The sequence below is a fragment of the Serinus canaria genome, chromosome 4, assembly GCF_022539315.1.
Source record: "Serinus canaria isolate serCan28SL12 chromosome 4, serCan2020, whole genome shotgun sequence".
Classification (NCBI taxonomy): domain Eukaryota; kingdom Metazoa; phylum Chordata; class Aves; order Passeriformes; family Fringillidae; genus Serinus; species Serinus canaria.
In genome coordinates, this window is record NC_066317.1 from 60,364,709 (window position 1) to 60,383,189 (window position 18,481).

Consider the following 18,481-nt stretch of genomic DNA (forward strand, 5'->3'; position numbering starts at 1 on the left):
GGATGATTAAAGGATTCCTAGAGGTTTTCACATTAAAAAAAATTATTTCTTTATTCTTTTTGACTCTGCTTTGCTTTCATCCTTATTATCAGATATTATCAGATGGGAACTTCCATGTAGTATAATGTGAGCTACCAATCCTCACATTGCCCTGGTTTAAGGCAGGAAATGAAACATTCTATACATTAAAGATGTATAGACTTTTAAAAGAACCTGTTGTGATCAGTTGAAGTTTTTCTGGCATTTCTGGCAGACTCTCTGCTTGGAGTAATTTGGCAGTACCAAAAAAAAAAAAAAAAAGAAAAAGGAAAAAAAGAACTATTCCTGGGATGCTTAGCAAAAATCTACTTTCCTACAAAGTTCAAATGAGAGTCTTTGGAAACAGCATTGAGCTGATAGGAATTGATAGGAATCTTCACTTAGATTCCTTTGTGTTGAGATGTGTCACATATGCAAAAATACTTAAACTAAACTATTAGTATTTAATAACCCTCCTCTATTCATAGTAAAAATTTTTCCTTTGCATTATTTTACTTCTATACATGTTTTTTAATCTGAGTGTCTCAGTCACTGTGCATATTGCCTACAGTGTGACTGCCATGCTTTGCTGAGTACTCAGTGTTCCTCTGTTACTCATTCTTTCTTCAGTCTTAACTGGATTTTTATGAATTTGGTTTGTCTCCTTGAGTTCTACAAAGTTGTTTTCTTGATAGCTTTTTTTTTTTTTTTTTTTAAGTGAATTCATCCTAAATTCATATTGTCTTGACATTCTGGTAACTTTATTTCATATTCACTCTATTGCCTTAGTACTTTTCCAGTAATAAGGGGACCAGAACTGAATGCAGTATCCCAGTTAAGTCCAAGGTCATGAAGAGTTTACAAGCTTCCAGTCTCTGTGACTTGATGTCATTTCTTACATAGCCCCAACATCTGCCTTTGTGCTCCCAAACCATGTTGCCAACTCATGTCCCTTTATTCTCTTTCCTAAGCTTAGTTCAGTGTTGCTACTTCCTGATTTATTTCTTCTGTGTAATATTAGTGTGAAATTATTTTCCCCAGCTGTGCATGTTTCTTTTGTCTGAGGCATTTGGAGTGAAGAAGCTGGGAAAACTGAAAGCAAGCTGTAGCAATATCCATGCCTGAAATTCTTGGGAAATGAATGCAGAATGTTGACTTTCCTGTTATTACTGTGGAATATTTAAGTGGTTGTGTAGACACAGACAGACAAATTAATGTGATCTACAAAAATGCACATGAGCTGTGTGCATGATAAGTACTATATCCTATGTGAACTGCTGGACAATGTATCTGATCTTCTTTATTCTATGCTATTTTTTTACCTAATTTTCATTTCTCTATTACTTGAAGATTATTTTTCTAGATTAACTTTGTTAATGTTGTTTCATTCTTTCATTGACTCTTATCCAGATTTTAGAAAGTCAGCAACTTAGTTTTTTTTTTTCCTTTTCCTATTTTTCCTTTCAAAAAATCATTTCCTGCTGAAATCAAAGCAGAATACAGATATTGCACATTCATATTTTTTTCTTCATTAAGGTGGTTTGCACTGAAAAGGCAGTGAGGAGCCACTTTGGATCACTGGGATGGCATGCTGATTAGTATTATTTTGGGAGGTTATTCTTTTTAAACATTCAGATGTTTCGCCTCCCCCCAGTATTAAACGCTCCTGACAAACTCACTGTTTGTAAAATAGGAATTGTGTAAAAAAATTAGCCATTATATATCTTATTTTCCTACAGGATTTACAGATAATCAGCACAGATGAAAACCAGGTGTTTGTGGCTGTTCAGGAGTGGTACCAGACAGACACATACAACCTGTACCAGTCTGACCCACAAGGTGTTTACTACTCCATCTTGCTGGAGAACGTCCGGAGCACAAAGCAGCCAGAAGAGAATGTCCTGATAGATATTCTGGAGGTGGGCCTTTATATTTTCCATTATGTGTAGTCTGTGGGGAGGAGTTTTTTTTTTTTTTTTTTTTTGAGTAGAATTAATTTTAAGTAATGTATACTCACAGTTATATTTAAATAGAAAGTCTAGGATTTCTGTCTTATTTATAGCACATTGTTACTACTTACATGTTTCCCTCTTGCCCTACTAATGTGTTGCATACTCTAACTAGATTCTTGGGTTGGGGTTCTATGGATATGCAAATCCAAAACTAAGGTTTTTTTAAGATATTGAAAAGTGAATCTGGCAGCACAATTTATTATTGAAGAAGTTATGCAGCTGTCTATGTACAGCTTTTTTCTTCTAGGTGACTCAGTGGTGCTTTTCCTGACTTCAGAGCAGGACATCTTTTAGCCAGTAGGGTTTTAAATAGTAATCCTGCAAGCCTTGTGCTAGGTTGTGTCAGCTTTGAAAGGCTAAAAGCCAACAAAATTAGACATTGGACAACAAATTCACTTGTTTTCAGTACATGTCTTGTGCCAACAGCATTTTCTATGAGACCAACTGGGCTGTAAACAAATCTATCTTGTATATTAACATCAGCTCACTTGGCAAAATAAAAGTCTGTAGTGTTTTGGAAGAGTATCAGAGGCTGTTATCAATTCCACTCCTGTTTGGGGACTGGAATTTCAGTGTAACAAATTTCAATGTAATAAGGTGTACATTTGCTCTGGTTCTGTTCTTTCTGGCCATCATCAGAACATTAAACTGGCTTTGGTCTGACTCAGTTTGTTCCATTACACGTAATTTGCCTGGTGTTAATTTAAAAAAAAAGGAAAAAACTTTAAAGCTGCACCAGACTTCTTTGGCAAAGGTTTGTAGTAATTCTGGATACAAGGCACACACTGACAAAACTGTTAAATGGCTGTAATTAGACTCTTCTTGGTGGGGGAAAATGATAGCGTTTTCTTCCTTCTTATCTCTTCCATCTTTCTTTAGCTTTTTCTTTCTAAATGGTTGTGGTAAAACAAAAAGGTCTCTCATTACCAGTGATTATTTTCTAGACTCTATCTTTTTAGAAATGAGGCTTCCTAATGAGTGAAGCTACATTGTTGAAGCCACATTCCCACAGAGTAATTTATTGATAGCATTAATTTGCAGCGTTTTACTCTTGGGCACCTCTGTGACCAAGCAAAGCTAGAAGGCAGTCAGGTGCAGTCTCTACTCCTTGCATCACCTGTAGCATGTAATTTCAGATAAGTTGTACAGAGATGCTACCCCTGGCTATCCTTTTGTCTACAAGAATTATTAACTTAATTCAGTTACACTGATTGTTTAATAATTTCCCAATGTTACCGAGGGCATATTAGATAATGCAATTGTAGTTTATTGTGTGCTGGATCAATTTGTAGGGTTACATTTAAAAGGAAATGTACACATGATAAGGACAATACACGTGGAGACATACAATTCAATTTTTTGAAGCTATTTTTGAAATTGAGTTCCTTTATAGGAGAGCACTGATGGCTTCTAGATAGCTTGCATGATTAATAATTAGTGCTCATCTTGTTTACTAGAATGGGATGAAGTGCTCATAATGTGTGGGTTGTTTACTCAGTTTAAAATTGCTAATAAATAAAACACATATTGCAGCCCTTGAGGATGGGATTTTTTTTTTAAATCTTATCTAAGTTTTCTTTTTCGGGCATTTTAATCCAAGTATCCCATCTTGGGAACGGGAACCTTCAGTGCAGCACAGAGACAGTCCTCAGTGGTGGAAAATTTCTCTTTCTGCCAGTGTATCATTCTCCTTAAAATTTGTACTGTTCATCTTGGTTATCTTCTGACTGCACTTAATCGTTTACTTGTACATCTGTCATAAAATTTTTAATAGGTATCTGCCTGTCTGTATTAATTTTCTTTTCTATGCTTTATCTTTTTTTTGCACCATATTTCTTCTCATGTTTCACATGTAAAAGGGAACAATTTACAAATACTTGTTTAAAGAAGAGAAGAAAAAAGAAAATACTGAATGGCTGTCCAAAAGGAGCACACCCTTGAATAATGTGACTGTACACAAGGAGCATGTCCTTGAAATTGTTTCAAGTGCTGCCAGTGTGAAGGAGTCACAAATTTGACATAGGCATACTTGCAGAATGGGCAGACTAATGCAATAGCTCTGCATTGGTTCCTGCTGTGACTCCTCATGTAGATAAGAGCTACATGAGTTGCAGTACACTTTCTTCATGCCTTTTTTCCCAAACAAAAATTTGCATATATTTCAATTTTAGTCACAAACATATGTGATGTAACAGTAATTTCTACATTTCAGTAACTGCTGGTAAAAAACACTCTGGGACCATCTGAACTGTGCTTCTTGCTACCAACTAAACAGAATATTGTTGGGATGGAATATCAGAAATGTAACCAGGAGCAATTCATAAGTCACAGCAGAAAGTCTCAGAAAATAATTTTAAAAGGTACAAAATGCTTTTCTAAGAGTACTGGGGAACAGCTATCCTCTGAACTGTTTAATAAAATAGGTACTCTGAGAACTGAGCTCGAAGTTCAAAAAAGTCAGCAGAAAGATGCTTTGAATTTCCTCATGTTCAGCTGTCTTGAGCGGCTCCTGGACTGTTCATCAGAGTAACTGAGCACTGCACAATGTTGAAGTGTTTTCTTTCCCAAAGCAACTTACTATTAATGTGAATCTTTTCCTTTCTTGATAAAAAGATACTTATCTTGCAATTTTAGGTTAGGGAACTAAGTCAAGGAGTAGAATGTACAGAAAAATTTGGGTGCCTTGGCATCACAGTCTAATCCAGGAGCTAGATTAGACACACTTCATTTCCATTATTTCCAGTCAGGTGTGTATTTGTATAGGCCACAGGACAAATGAAATGGAAAATGCTACAGCAGGGGTGGGATGGCTTAAAGATGCCATTTTTTACACACCATAATTTTGTGTTAGTTATTGGGCTTTAGGCTAATGCACCACTCTGAGCATGATATTTCTGAACTTGCTCTGAAGATAGATGCCTGAAACCTATTTATTATTTCAAGCAGGGTTTATGCCTTTCATTCAGAGTGCAACTGCTGCAAAGGGCTAGTTGGCTTTTATCTTTTAAAGCAGCAGTGAGGGAAGTTAACTGAGACACTGGAAGAAATGTTTTCATAACCTTTCAATGTTTGATAGATTCAAACACTTATGTCCCATATTCTAGAGAGAAGTTATCCTAGAACTTGGGTAGATTAGGGATGGGAGTGGCATTGGAGAAAAATTTGATGATTATATGGAATTATTAAATATTCATTAAATGAGTGGGTGGGGAAGGGAAAGAGAGGAGAAACAAAAATAATCATAGTGCAGCACTGGTTTTGCCATCCACAGATGAAGAAGGAAACCTCAGTTGCAGTCTCTGATCTAATTATTGCTTAAATATTTAATATTGTGTTCACTGGAAGGAAGACATGCCCAGAAATTTTACCCCAAGTCTGCCTTCCCACGTAAATATTTGAACTGCCAGCCTTTTCATGGCTGAGCTGTCTCTTGAAGGTAGACTATGAAAAAAATCCCCAGCAAGACTAAAATGCTTTGAAAGTAAAGAAAACAGGTTCATAATTTCTTCTCTTCCTTTCCTTTTCTCACCTGCACTGCAAATAGTTGACTTTTACGGTATGTTTGACTTGGAGGTGGTTCTGAACTTTCAGCATCCTGGATAATGAACCCAATCACATATGCATAGAGTTTAAGAAAGAAGGAGCCTGTGAGAGAGTAGAGTATTTAAATGTTTATACAGATTTTTTCTCATATATAAACTTATATATATTTCCAAGTTGTAGGCTGTTACCATAACCAGCAGAACATTTTTTTTCTCTGTAGGTTTGGATCAGTTTCTTCCTGTATTTATAAACAGTGAGTATCAAGTCTGAAGCCTGCTGGTAGGGATGCCTTCTTTTCAGCTTCAATGCAGACTTCTGCTAAACGAATGTTAAATGGAGTTAAGAACTGGCAGTTGGAAAAAGAAAGGAATAATAAATATTTAAAATGAAAAATAGAAGTTCAGAAGAGCATCATGTTATCAGGAGGCAAATATTCCTGATCATTCAAAATGCTGGCTGTCTTGTGCATTTATTTGTAATGAATGGTTCATTTTTGTTAAGTCAGCACCCAAGGAGATGAGCAAGCTGCACTGTGCTTGAAATGTATATCAGTTTATATATGTGGTCCAGAATTTTTCAAAAATTCAGAAAGTTTCATAAATAATGGCAAGGGAACCAAGAGCACTCTTGAGGAAACCTTCACTTTTATTAAAAGACCTTATCTCATGCCCATGGGTGGAATATACATTAATATGTTAATAATTTAAATGTTAGGGTTAGAACCAAACATATTAAGTTATAATTACTGTCAGGCTGCTTCTAAAATTATACCCATTAACTCTGACACTTTGAGTTGTAGTTATTTTCTAATACAGGTTGTTTTGAAATAAAATAACAACCCAAGAGAAGAGGTCAGTTTTTGTTATTATTTTTTCTCCAGAGGTTAAACTGGTGGAGGGTGGAGTGTGGAAGCATTTCAGACGCTTGAGAGGGTGATTCAGTCCTCTATGTGTCTTCCTCAGATGATCTGCCTGTATTTATTTCCTGCAAAGGACAAGAGTACTTCCCAAATCAGTGTTATTTTAAAGGATATGATACTGTGTTGTGTTATTGTAACCTATTTGTGTGATATAGGCACAGAAATTCAGGTTAAAAGTTAGATGGTTGTTAAAAATTGCTTGCATCATTTGTAGAATAGCATTTTAAAGATGTCCATATTTAAAGAAAATGCAGCGGGGAAATTTTATTGGTGAGCCCATGCTATCATCATTTTTATGTTTTGCTATAAAAACGATTGGGTTTTGCTATATTGAGCATGTATTTTAATTAGCCTTCTGACATGGAGAGAACTGTAGATGCTTTTAAAATACATTTAGAAATAAAAATCAATTTGTTATTGTCCTTGCATTCTGCCTTTCTCCCTTTCCTCTTATATTTTTGCCTTCCTCATATTTTTTTTAAGGTATCATCCACTTTCCTTTCAGTTCCCAGGAGAAACTCCCTGAGATACACAGTTCAGAACCACAAAAGAGCAGCTAATCAGGGATAATCCATGTTGAAAAAAACGTGTATGTGCTGGATATTAGCTTTTCTTCTCTGTGCTTCAGGTCAGAGGTGTAAAAGGAGTCTTTTTGGCCAACCAGAAAATTGATGGGAAAGTTACAACGCTGATAACCTACAACAAAGGCCGTGACTGGGATTTTCTAAACCCTCCAGACGTCGATATGAACGGCAAGCCCACCAACTGCAAACCTGTAAGTGGCTCTCTTTGGAGTATCCTCCCTCTAAAGTGTGCAAGAATTACCTGCATGGTAGGATGTGCAGAAGTTCCAACAGCCCAAGATCTTTGTGCTGAGTTTAGCAGCCAAACTAGCAGGCAAATGGACTTGCATTGCATGAGCTGGGGCTCCACAGGCTCTTAGTCTCATCATGTAGAATGAGTAGTCAGGGCTTTCTGTGTACTGCATTTCTTATTTGAGATCACTTTGACACAAAGAGGGCACATTTCTTGTGTGTCAACCACACAACTCAGTTCAGAGTAATCATGGCAGTCATTTGTGTCTGGATATATGGGGCACAACATGAGTCAAACAGAGATTACCAATAATTTTTCTCTCTCCATTTCTTCATTTTTTTGTTTCATAATAAACCAAGGTTCCCTGTTAAAGGGAACTCCTGGCAGTTGTTTGAAAATGAATACCATGGTAACTTGCATAAAATATTTCTTTCTCTTTGTAAGATATTATTTCTGTTTGTTTAGATGTCCCACGTGCCCATAGTATTTTATTATTTGCAAGGCTGCACTGAAAGTCTTATATTTTTCTCACTGACTCTCTGCTCCTGGGGACTCAAAGCTCTGCATTGGTGATGAAAATAAATGTTTGCAGTCCTGCCACTGCCAGAGCTTTACTCCCTCTCCCCATGGCAGAAGTGGAGGGCTGGAGCTGCTGGTTCCCTTTTGGAGAGTCCAAGGGTTCCAGCCTGCAGGGTTTGGTGCAGATCAATCTGAGATGAGTGGGACAATGGCAGTGGCAGCAGCTCCCAGGCAGAGCTGGCAGCTGGCTCCTGGTAAAGCTCCTGGTCACATTGCTGTGAACAATCTGACCTTTGAGTGCACTGCACAAAGGGCAAAAAGCAGTAAGTTGCTTAGCAAGGAGACATGATGTGTCCTAAAGCCACTATGCTATTTTTCATACCACTTTTTTACTTAAAAAGGCATTTCAGCCCAAACAGTTGTTTTTAATAATTTTACCATTTACCTGGGACCAGAAAACATGCAATGCTTGTTGCTATTAACATTTTTAAGCAATTATTCTGTCAGAATGGGGGTTTATATAATAATGCTGACTTCCTTGAATTTGAAAATCTTTTTGTTGAGACAGTGGCACGCTATGCAGACATCACCAGAGACTCTTGATATAAAGTGTAGACTGAATCTTCAGACTGGAATTTGGCTCCATGGGAAGCAGCCATTCTTTTTCTTTATGAAGACATACATTGCTGAGGCTGCTCCCTGTCTGGGCTTTCATTTATTCTAGGAGCATAACTGGTAGCAGTGATTTTTAAAACCTGTTCTCTGCTTCTTCCCCCACAAGCCTGATTGTTACCTCCACCTGCACCTGAGGTGGGCAGACAACCCCTATGTGTCAGGCACAGTGCACACCAAGGACACTGCACCAGGGCTCATCATGGGGGCAGGTAAGTGCATGGCATCACTTTTGAGACCTGAAATGTGGCAGGGGGTCTTTGTAGATCTAGTCTTTGGATTTGTAAGAATACCATGCTGCAAAGATTGCCAAAATAAGGCTTTCCTGCAGAATAATCCTTTATAGAATTTTTGATCAAGCAATTCAATGTATGAGTTCATGGAAAGCCCAGAGTTTGTCTTCTCAGACAGATCTGTATCATCACCTGGGTACATCATTGTCCTGGTTTAGGGCAAATTTGAGAGAGAATCCCCAAAAAGGGCTTCTCCAAAAGCAAACCCACACGGCCTCTCCCCCAGCTGGTTCGGGAAGAATTCCTTGGAGAGAGGTGGAAAGAACCTGTTTATTTGACAAGCACAGCACCCCCCAGCACACACAATGAACAATAGCGGATGACACCACTCTTCCACTGCTCTGAGAAAGATGACAAATTCAGAAAAGTCTCTCCTGGGGGTTTGCTGTTATCAGTCCCTCCGGCGCTGAGGCAGCTGCTGCAGTCACAAGGTGTAACCTCTCTCTCTCGGTGTTCTGAATCCCAGTCCGGAGCAGTCAGCAAATCCAACGGGGTGGGGGGAACAGTCCAGAAAGGAATTTGGACTGTTTAGCTAAAGTAACTAATGAGAAGGGGGGAAAAAAGCAAGAGCAAGCAAAGCAGAAGGAAGAGCGAAAGCAAAAAGCAGAAAAGCCGTAACATGCACTGGTGCTATCTGGATGTCCCACCTAGTGGCTGATAAGAGGCCCAAAACAAAACTCTCACTCTGCCAGTCTTAAAGGCACAGAACATAATATCCAGCATAAATTCCATACACACGAATGGGGATAACAGTCACCCTAGGACAATCATGCTCTGCTCTGCTGTGCAGGTCCTCCTTCACCATTAATGTGAAGTGGAGATGTGGTGGTGGCTGAAGGACATGTCCTGCATTCTTTTTCTCTGGAAGTGATGTGCAGGCCCTCCAGCATCAGGAATAACCCAGAAAAACTAATGGAAACAGTGGTCAATCCTTTGTTCATTAAGCCTGGATACAGATAATTTGTCTTGTAATTTTTATTAATTCCTTTCTCTCTAAAGAGAGAGGAATTGAAAGAGGATGTGTTGGGAACAATGCTGTTGTGGCTTCTCCATTATAACTTAAATATGGAGTTATGTCACTATGAAGTGGAATTTATTAAAGGAAATTCCATTGCAGTGTTGAACACTCATCAAGAGAAATATTCACATAACTCAGTTTTGCTTTGTATCTTTATAATCCATCTATTAATTTTATTTAATCTTCTGTTTCTTTGTTTCAAAATTATCTAAATGTAATGATACTAAGAGCTTTTTAAAATCCTATTATTTTAGTCTTATGTTATGGATAATGTTTAGGTGAAATGCACACATGTAGGCTTCCCTTTTCGTAAAAGGGCAACTGCTTTTAATGAATAATGGCTTCTACTTTATCTTACACTAGTCTCTGTCAAACAGCTTACCAAGTTGAAAGTTTCCTTAGAAAGTCAAGGTGAGAATGTTTGGTGCTTAAAGAGAATGACAGCTGCCAGTACTGGTAATTTTTTAATGTAACTGAAGACTTCAAGTTTTTCTGTAATTTAAAGTGAGTTCAAAGTATTTTACAGGAGACAGATCTACCTGGTAAAATGCTGCTATGTTTTTATTGGTACAAATGAGCCTAAGAATTTGTGCAATGCCCTTGTAGATAGATTCCTAATATGTGTTCAAGTCAAACTTTATTAATTCAAATGTTTAAAAAAATATCTTCCATCTCAAATGTCTTCTTTTTTTCACGAAAGCACTCAAAATGTAGGTTCTTAATTTTAGCCTCATCATATCATGCTTAAATGCCTTACAGTAGCTAATTAATCAGTGAGATTTAATAAGTCCATTATTCCCATTTCATTTTTCTTTCTCTTTGCCCTGTAATCTGATGTGTTGAACAGATATTTGTTGAGATGTTGGGTTGTGTTCTTTTGTTTGGGGTTTATAGATGTTTTTAAGTGCACCATTCTCTGAGATCACATTAGGGTTGTAGAAGAGTATTTTGCCCTTAATTCCTTTCTAGAATGGGGTGACATTTATCACTGTGACATTGTCTTACTCTGGTGGGTAGAGAACTTGTCAACAGCTTTCCTCAACATGATCAGGAGGGAGTGGTTTTGATAACATCCTGATATCATGAAGAACTGAACTATGTCAAATTTGACTTGCCTGTGAAGCAACCAGTAATATAATGGGAATAGTAGAAGGCACCCTTGCTTAGTTGCTGTTAGCACCTTGAGAGGGGTGATATGAAAGTGGGAAAAATTTGAGTGCAAGAGAGTGCAGTGTGTCCATTTTCTGGTAGAAGAAAAACTTCTGTAGCTGAAAAGAGAGCAAAGGGATCTGTCTTAGAGCCTTAAAATACTACAGAGCAACTGCATCCCCTTGCCAAAAGATGACCTGAATCAACTCTGATTTTTGACTTGCATTTACATTATTTGGATGCCCAGGTCATCTGGATTCAGTGCATGTGTCCAGTCTTATCTGGCAAACCTGATACCCTTGTAAACTTACACTTTTTATCAGAAATGCTTTACATAGAGTGAGCTTGAATTTCCTTTTGCCTGATCCTTGAAACTGATAATCCTACATGTTGGTTCAGAATCTTGAATAAACATAAGTATTAGGTTCTTAGTAGATCCAGGAATCAGATTATTTGGGCCACATCACACACTATTGGAATTTTACTGTTAGATTTAGGGAGATCACATCTTTTGGAAATGACTGAAGATGATAAAATCCGTGAATGTCAGTTATCACAGCATGTTAGGAATCATCAGTGCCTTGTGCTGTAAAAAGCAAAATTATTCTTGGTGTGAAATAGGTAAATAATTGCCAACACAGAGAGGGAGTTATTAATACTCTGGCAAAATACTGTACAGTGACATTATTAATATGACTGTGTACAATTCTGATAATCAATTTTCTGGACCAGTGAGCAGGTGCTAAGAAGGTCTCTTTGGCAGTTGATGGAAATAGAGAATATTTACAAGAAAACCCCCATTAGCTGAAAAACTAAAGGACAATAAAGATTTTTTTTTTCCTGGCAGTGTAACCACGGGGTAGAAACAAACAAGAGATGCAAACAAGTGGCTAAGAACTGCAAATATGGTTCCTAAGCATAAGAACCCTATTAATCAAAAAGGAAAAAAAAATTGCTTTTAAAAAGTGGATTTAGGCTTCTGTCTGGAAAGCTTATACAACACAGCTGCTTTTGGTAATGGAAAAGCTATTCTATGACTTAAGTACTGTTTTGATATAGAAAACAGAGATCAGAGACTACTGAGTATTGTTTTAATTTTAAAAAAGGAATAATTAACTGGTGAACTGCATTTAACACCTAGAAAATTGGGAAAATTTAGCATCTTTAATAAAATGATAAAATTGCATCCTTTTAAACTCATGTTTGCAAATAAAAACCCCACTCTGTTAAACTTGCATAAATATTTCTCAGGAACTCATATTTTTAGCCTGTGTCTATATAAAAATTGTTCAGACAGAATATTAAATTTTGTAGCTCCATACGAAAGTGGTATTTTAAATAACTTCTTTGCTCTCTTTAAGAAATGCAATAGGATTTTGCATTTACATTTGATTTTTGTGCATTTTAATCTTGGCAATGACTTCTATTTTTCACAGCATCAGCTATGAAATGTGTGTCAATTGATGTGTAAATTTTTACTATAAACATGCTGAGGACTTTTCTATGAAAAATGTTTAGAGAAGTGTAGCTTTTTCAGGTGCTAGTTCACAATAATTGCCTGCTTAGCCTCCAATCCAGATGGCAAATCAAGCAAGCAGTAAATTCTGCACATTCACATAAATTGAGGAAGTGCTGGAGAAGTTCTGTTTACTTTTTGTCATATCAGGGCCAAATATAATTGCATATATTGTGGTGAATTTCTATCATTTTTCACAGAAGTAGCACATTAGGATGCCTCTATCAAAAAGGATAAGGGAACAGGGAGATGATTGAGCATTTTCCAATACATTTTGGAGTGAACATCCTGAAATTCCTTTAAATTTTTGTTACATTCCTCAATTCTGATTCCCCCCCACTCCCTCATCTGAAGACATCTTCAGCTTGCCAGTCAAAACTGTGTATCTGGGAGATTTAAATACACATTGATTGTATGTTTGTTCTATACTGAGACTGCAAACCATGAAATTTTAACTCATTGTGCATGGCCCAAGGCCATGTTACAACTGCATTAATTACCAGGAATCCAGGCAAGGCACATCTCTCTTTTTGGAGTAGGTGTCTGCCTGTATGCTAAACTTAAATGATTGGAAAAGATTTTCCATAATAGAAGGATTATCTAAGCATTGCACATGGAGATTATTTCTTCTTACTGTAAACATGTCCTAAGTCACATATAAAAATATGGGTAAACACAGTGGTAACTAGCACTTGAAACATGTAAATTGATGGTAAATGTTTAATGAAGTAATCTTCCATATTTTTTGTGATCCAGTAAGAACCTGCCAAAATGCCCAACTCTCTTGAGATCTGTATTGAGAGCTGTGTTTCTCACAGCTGTACCACCTTTCCAGAGAACTTTGCTGGCCATCACACATCACTGAAAAACATTGATTTCTTTTACGTCCCTGTGCTACCAACTGCTAAACTGCCATGTGCAGAGCTACAGAAAGCTTGGAGAAAAGCTGTGCTGGACAGTAGTTAGTGCCCCTGAAGTCTAGGTTTTGGTACTGCCACCCTGGAAGGATGGAACACGTGATTTTATGAAGTTACTTAAAATCAGCTTTTACTCAGGACAAGTGAAAAAGCAAAAGAAGATTTCATGTATCCCAAAACACAGCTTAAAAAGGTTTCTAAGAATGCAAGTAACAGAAATGAAAAACTACTGTTCTTAATCAAAAACTGGTAAAGGCAGGCCAAAATATTTCCTTTTGCTTCCTGAATAGAAGCAGTGTCAGAAGATAACAGCAGAGCAAAACTGACTCAGGCAGAGTCCATCTAGCAGAGTGTCCTGGCTGTGTTGGTGGCAAAAGCCTTTGGGGGAGTGTTTAAGGACCATTCAGGTGTGTATCATCCCCCAGGCATTGGAGAAGACACACAAATGAGTGATTTAGTTACAAAAAGAATAGAAAATATTGTAAGACAAATTTGAGAAATTTCTGTATTACAGACAAAACTTGCTGAAACTGGATGGGAAACACTCTGTGTCATTTGACAGAGGAGTTTTCAGGGCACTCAGATCAGAAGTCATGTTAGAAAGGTACCATTTATACCTGTGGCTAATAAACCCTTGGCATGGTGTAAATCCAGGCAGCAACTAAGCATCACACAGCTCCTTGCTCACATCCCCTCCAGGAGGATGGGGGGAAGAGAACTGGGAGGGTAAAAGTGAGGAAACTCATGGATTAAAATAGGAGCAGCTTAAATAACTGAAATAAATAATAATAATAAATTAAAATTAAAAGAAAAATGAGAGAGACAGAAATGAAATCCAGGAAAGAGAAGTGATGTAAATGAAAACAGTTGCTCACCTCCAACCACCTGGTTCCCAGCCTGTCCCTGAGCAATGCCCCTGCACCATCCTCTCCCCCAGTTTATTGCTGAACATGCTGACACATGGCCTGGAATATCCCCAGGCCAGCTGGGCTCATTTGTCCTAGCTGTGCCCATTTCCAACTCCTTGAGCATCCTCTGCCTCCTCACTGCTGGAGTGGGGTGAGGAGCAGAAAAGGCCTTGGCCCTGTGTGAGCACTGCAGTACTGAAAACACCTTTGTATTGTCATCAACACCTTCTCAGTACAGCTCCAAACCACAGCCCTGCACCAGGTGCTGTGAAGAAAATTAACTCTACCACAGCACAAAACAGCAGATGCCTGCAGCTGAGTTCCCATTCCAGTTGCAGTTACTTTTTCAGGGTGAAATGAGTTGCCTTCAGTGTATGAGATTACATTTACTTGTTCCCCCAGATGGATTTGGAGATCTAACCCACTAACATGACAGAAAAGTATTTTTGCTGTGGTGGCACACCTGAGGAGTTACTGCAGGTATTTACAGCTGAATAAGAAGCACAGATTTTGGTGTGGCCCACCAGGCAAAGTAGCACACTGATATTTGGGGGGTGTGGTACAGGCAAACACTTCAGGACATGGTGGGAATTGTACTTAAACATTGTTGTCTTCCAGTCTTGGACGGGGCACAATTGTTTCTTTCTCACCTTCTTGTGTCGCTTGGTCACAACAATAACAGTTGTGCTCACCTGTTATTGTGTGCCACACTTACCACAAATATGTTTTATAATTCTCCTCAGGTATGCCATGGAAAGGTTCAGAATTTCTAAGTTCTACTTTGAGTGCTGCTGTGGCTTTGCAGTTGTTTGTTTGCAGTGTTATTACTGTCAGGATGTTTTTGCATTTCATTTGATGTGAATTGGAGCTGTTGGGAAGGAGTTTATGGGGTGCCATTACACGCACTGTGGGAAGTTAGCTGGCTTCTCCAGTAACACAACACTCTGCAAGGTAGCTAGAGCCTAAAGTTATGCACTTCATTTTAAATCTCAAAAAGAAAAAAAATGCTCCAAATCTTTGAAGGTTTTTTATTAGCAGATTTAAAAATAAAGTTAAAACAATGTAACTTTTTAGCTAGAGAAAACTCCTAACTCTTGTGTCACATATGTTAAATTGAAAGGTTTGCTAATAAAAGTGGGGGGAGTTCTCTTGGATCTTTGAAGGACTTGGTTTTATCCCAGTTCTACTTTTTCAGGCTAACAGCTTTCAGAGTAGCTTTTCTGTGGCTTATAATACTTATGCATCATTATGTGTTCCTGTGGAATTTTCCTTCTGTCTGTCACATGTCAGATTTGGCTGCATGGGTGCTTCCTTCTGCACTTCTGCCTGTCTCCCGTGGTGCTGTAGCTTTCCTTCTTTTGGCCTTGCCTGCTTTTTCTTTCTCAATCCACTGATGCTCTTTTTCAGCAGGCCATGGTCTATGGTACCCACAGAGAAAACTCCAACTGCACTGAGAAGTTTTATCCTTCCTTACAGAAAAGTGTTTTATGTGGGTTTTTTTTTTTTTTTTCTGCTTGAAGACTTCATTTTGCAAAGTTTGCAAAATTATGTCATGTAATTGTTGTCCTAAAAGATCTGGAAGTAGGGAAAGTTGCAGCCTTCATTAATGACACAATTAAACATTGTGTCAACAATCAGCAGGTCCTGCATGCACCACTTCTGGATTTCCACCCTTGGTCCATGGATGGACTCTTTTCAAAGGTCAAACATCACTGAAGTCTTTTTTCCCAAAGCAGTGTCCCAGATTCTGTTCCTGTTGGCATCAGCTGTGGTTTAGGCAGAATGAAAAGTCTCTGGAATTATAACTGAGCCCACCAAGTCCTTTTTGTCTTTTACCAAGAAAAGACAGTAGAGGTAAAATCAAAACTAGAAGTCATGTCTGTCTTTTAACAGAGCTGCAAGTACAATGCTGTTGCTAATGTCATCACTAAATCAGCTGGATAGAACAGGCTTTGTAATGAAGCACAGGTAGAGGCTGTTTAGTTTACAGACTAATTTTCCATTAGCAAAGCAATTTACCATTGAATTCTTTATAGTCCAGATCCCTAGCAATGCTCAAAATAAAGACCTACTCATCCAAGTAGAATTCAGTAAGTGGTGGAAAGAGGTAGAATAAACAGCATTTATTCAGGGGCAAAACTAACACTGCATTCATTAAAGTTATCTGAGTTAAGAAGAGTGTAGACTGACAGCAGTATGTTAGATTCTAGCAAGCAAATAAATATTTCTGTTTTCAGCTGTCCTATAGAAAACATTCTGTGATTTAACTTCAGGAGCACAGGATTATGTCCATCTGCAGGTGATATAGCAGTGAAAAGTATAACAGAGGAAAATAAGAATAGCAAAAGAAATGTATTTTGTATATGCAGTTTATCAAATCTTCCTTCTCTTCCTTCAGCCCTGAGAAGATGATTTCTCATTCATATCTCCTTCTAGTGATCAGATTAATCTTAAAGCTGTATTTGGGGAGAAAATATAAATGAATTAATGTGTGCAGCTTTCCTTTTGGAACTATTTCCTTTGGTTGTATTCATGGGAGGCCTAGCTTACATATCAGGAAAAGGCTTTTCACCCAAATGGGGATTGAGCTTTGGAACAGGCTCCCCAGAGAAAGGGTCACAGCATCGAGCCTGCATGAGTTCAAGAAGCATTTGGACAATGCTCTCAGGCACATGGTGTGATTCTTGGGCTCTCCTGTGCAGGGCCAGGAGTTGGATCCAATGATCTTTATGGGTCCCTTCCAACTCAATATATTCTATGATTCTATGAGCAACTAAGTCTTTGCTAAATTATTGGATAAATGAGAGAATGTGCAGTGTCTTGGAAAGATGAAAACCCAAGAAAAGCCCAAGAATGGGAAGTGGCATCTTCTGAACCATTAGATGCAATTTAAAGGAATTAAAAGACTCCTATAAATTCCCAGATTCAATATTAGTATTCCAGTCCTGTCTGGGATGGATTTAGGATTAAATGAGGTAGAGTTATCTTATTAAAGAGTGGGTGCACATGCACCCTTGATATCTAAACAGAATGTGTATTTTAGGCAGTGGGTGCTGTCATTCCTCTTGGGAACCTTTCAGCACCAGTAAGCACACTCTGAATAAACAGATCTGGTTTAGTGGTTAAAAACCAGCTATTTATATAACACACAAGTGAAATTTCATAGTGCTGTTCTAATCTCAAGTGTTTTCTTTCATGAGCTCTTCTGCTTAAGAGAATCTGATAATTTTCATCTTATTTCTACTGTGAAAACATTCAAACCATATATTTAAGTCTAAATCCCCAGGAGGATATCATTTAGAAGGAATATTGTGCCATGAATGATTCTCCCCTAGAACATTAAGCTGCCTGATGGTTTAATAATTTGCTATTTGAAGTACTGCATGTTCAAAGATGCAGATCTCTGTATTTGGGACTGCATCTGTTATCATCTTCCCCAAGTTTAACACTTCTGTTAACTTTGAATTCACTGAACTGAATTCTCCTCAGTGCTATTTGTCAATATATTCAGTAACTATCTGCTTAATATTTAGGCAAATCAAATAATTCTGTTTTCAATTCTTTTGTATTTACTCTTTTTCAAAAAGCCCTGTCCCCTCTTGTCACGGTGCGTATTTCACCAGATTCTAGACTAGCTACCACTTAATCAAATTTTAAAGATAAAATATTTCATTTTACCAGTTTGAGTTCAATGTGAATAACTTTACAGAATATTATTAAGGTTAAAGCTTCTGAGTTTATAGGTGTGTTTCATACTGACATCTTAAATACATGTAGTTTCATAATGAATTTTCAGCATGCAGCAACAAAAATGTTGGTCTGACTTCTGCCTTTTGGGATTAGAATCAAGCCTCATTGCTTCCACCTATGGACAACCTAGCAATGGGAAGGAAGACTTTGAGATTATGCACATATGTGTTTTTAAAGGATTTTGCTGGTTCTGCCAGAAATGCCACTACTCCACTGTGCTCTGACCTGGAAAGTTCTTACTCAGACTGGCATCAATCTCTCTAGATCCAATCTCTCTTGCTCATGTGGATGCAATCCTTGTTTTTTCCTCTTTTGTGGCAGGTAACCTGGGGTCCCAGCTGGTTGAGTACAAAGAAGAGATGTACATAACATCTGACTGTGGCAACACGTGGCGGCAGGTAGGAGGCATAAATCATCAAAGGGACCTGGAA

The 18,481-nt window shown here is 37.9% G+C and overlaps 1 protein-coding gene across 1 annotated transcript in view; it reads left to right on the plus strand.

Annotated features, from left to right (window-relative positions):
- SORCS2 (sortilin related VPS10 domain containing receptor 2) overlaps positions 1–18,481 on the plus strand; it is a 536,027-nt gene that overhangs the window by 451,138 nt on the left and 66,408 nt on the right. The window contains exons 9-12 of the mRNA XM_030239088.2: positions 1,758–1,937; positions 7,121–7,267; positions 8,609–8,711; positions 18,372–18,448. Coding sequence (XP_030094948.1) covers positions 1,758–1,937; positions 7,121–7,267; positions 8,609–8,711; positions 18,372–18,448 — 507 coding nt within the window. The remainder of the gene's footprint in view (positions 1–1,757; positions 1,938–7,120; positions 7,268–8,608; positions 8,712–18,371; positions 18,449–18,481) is intronic.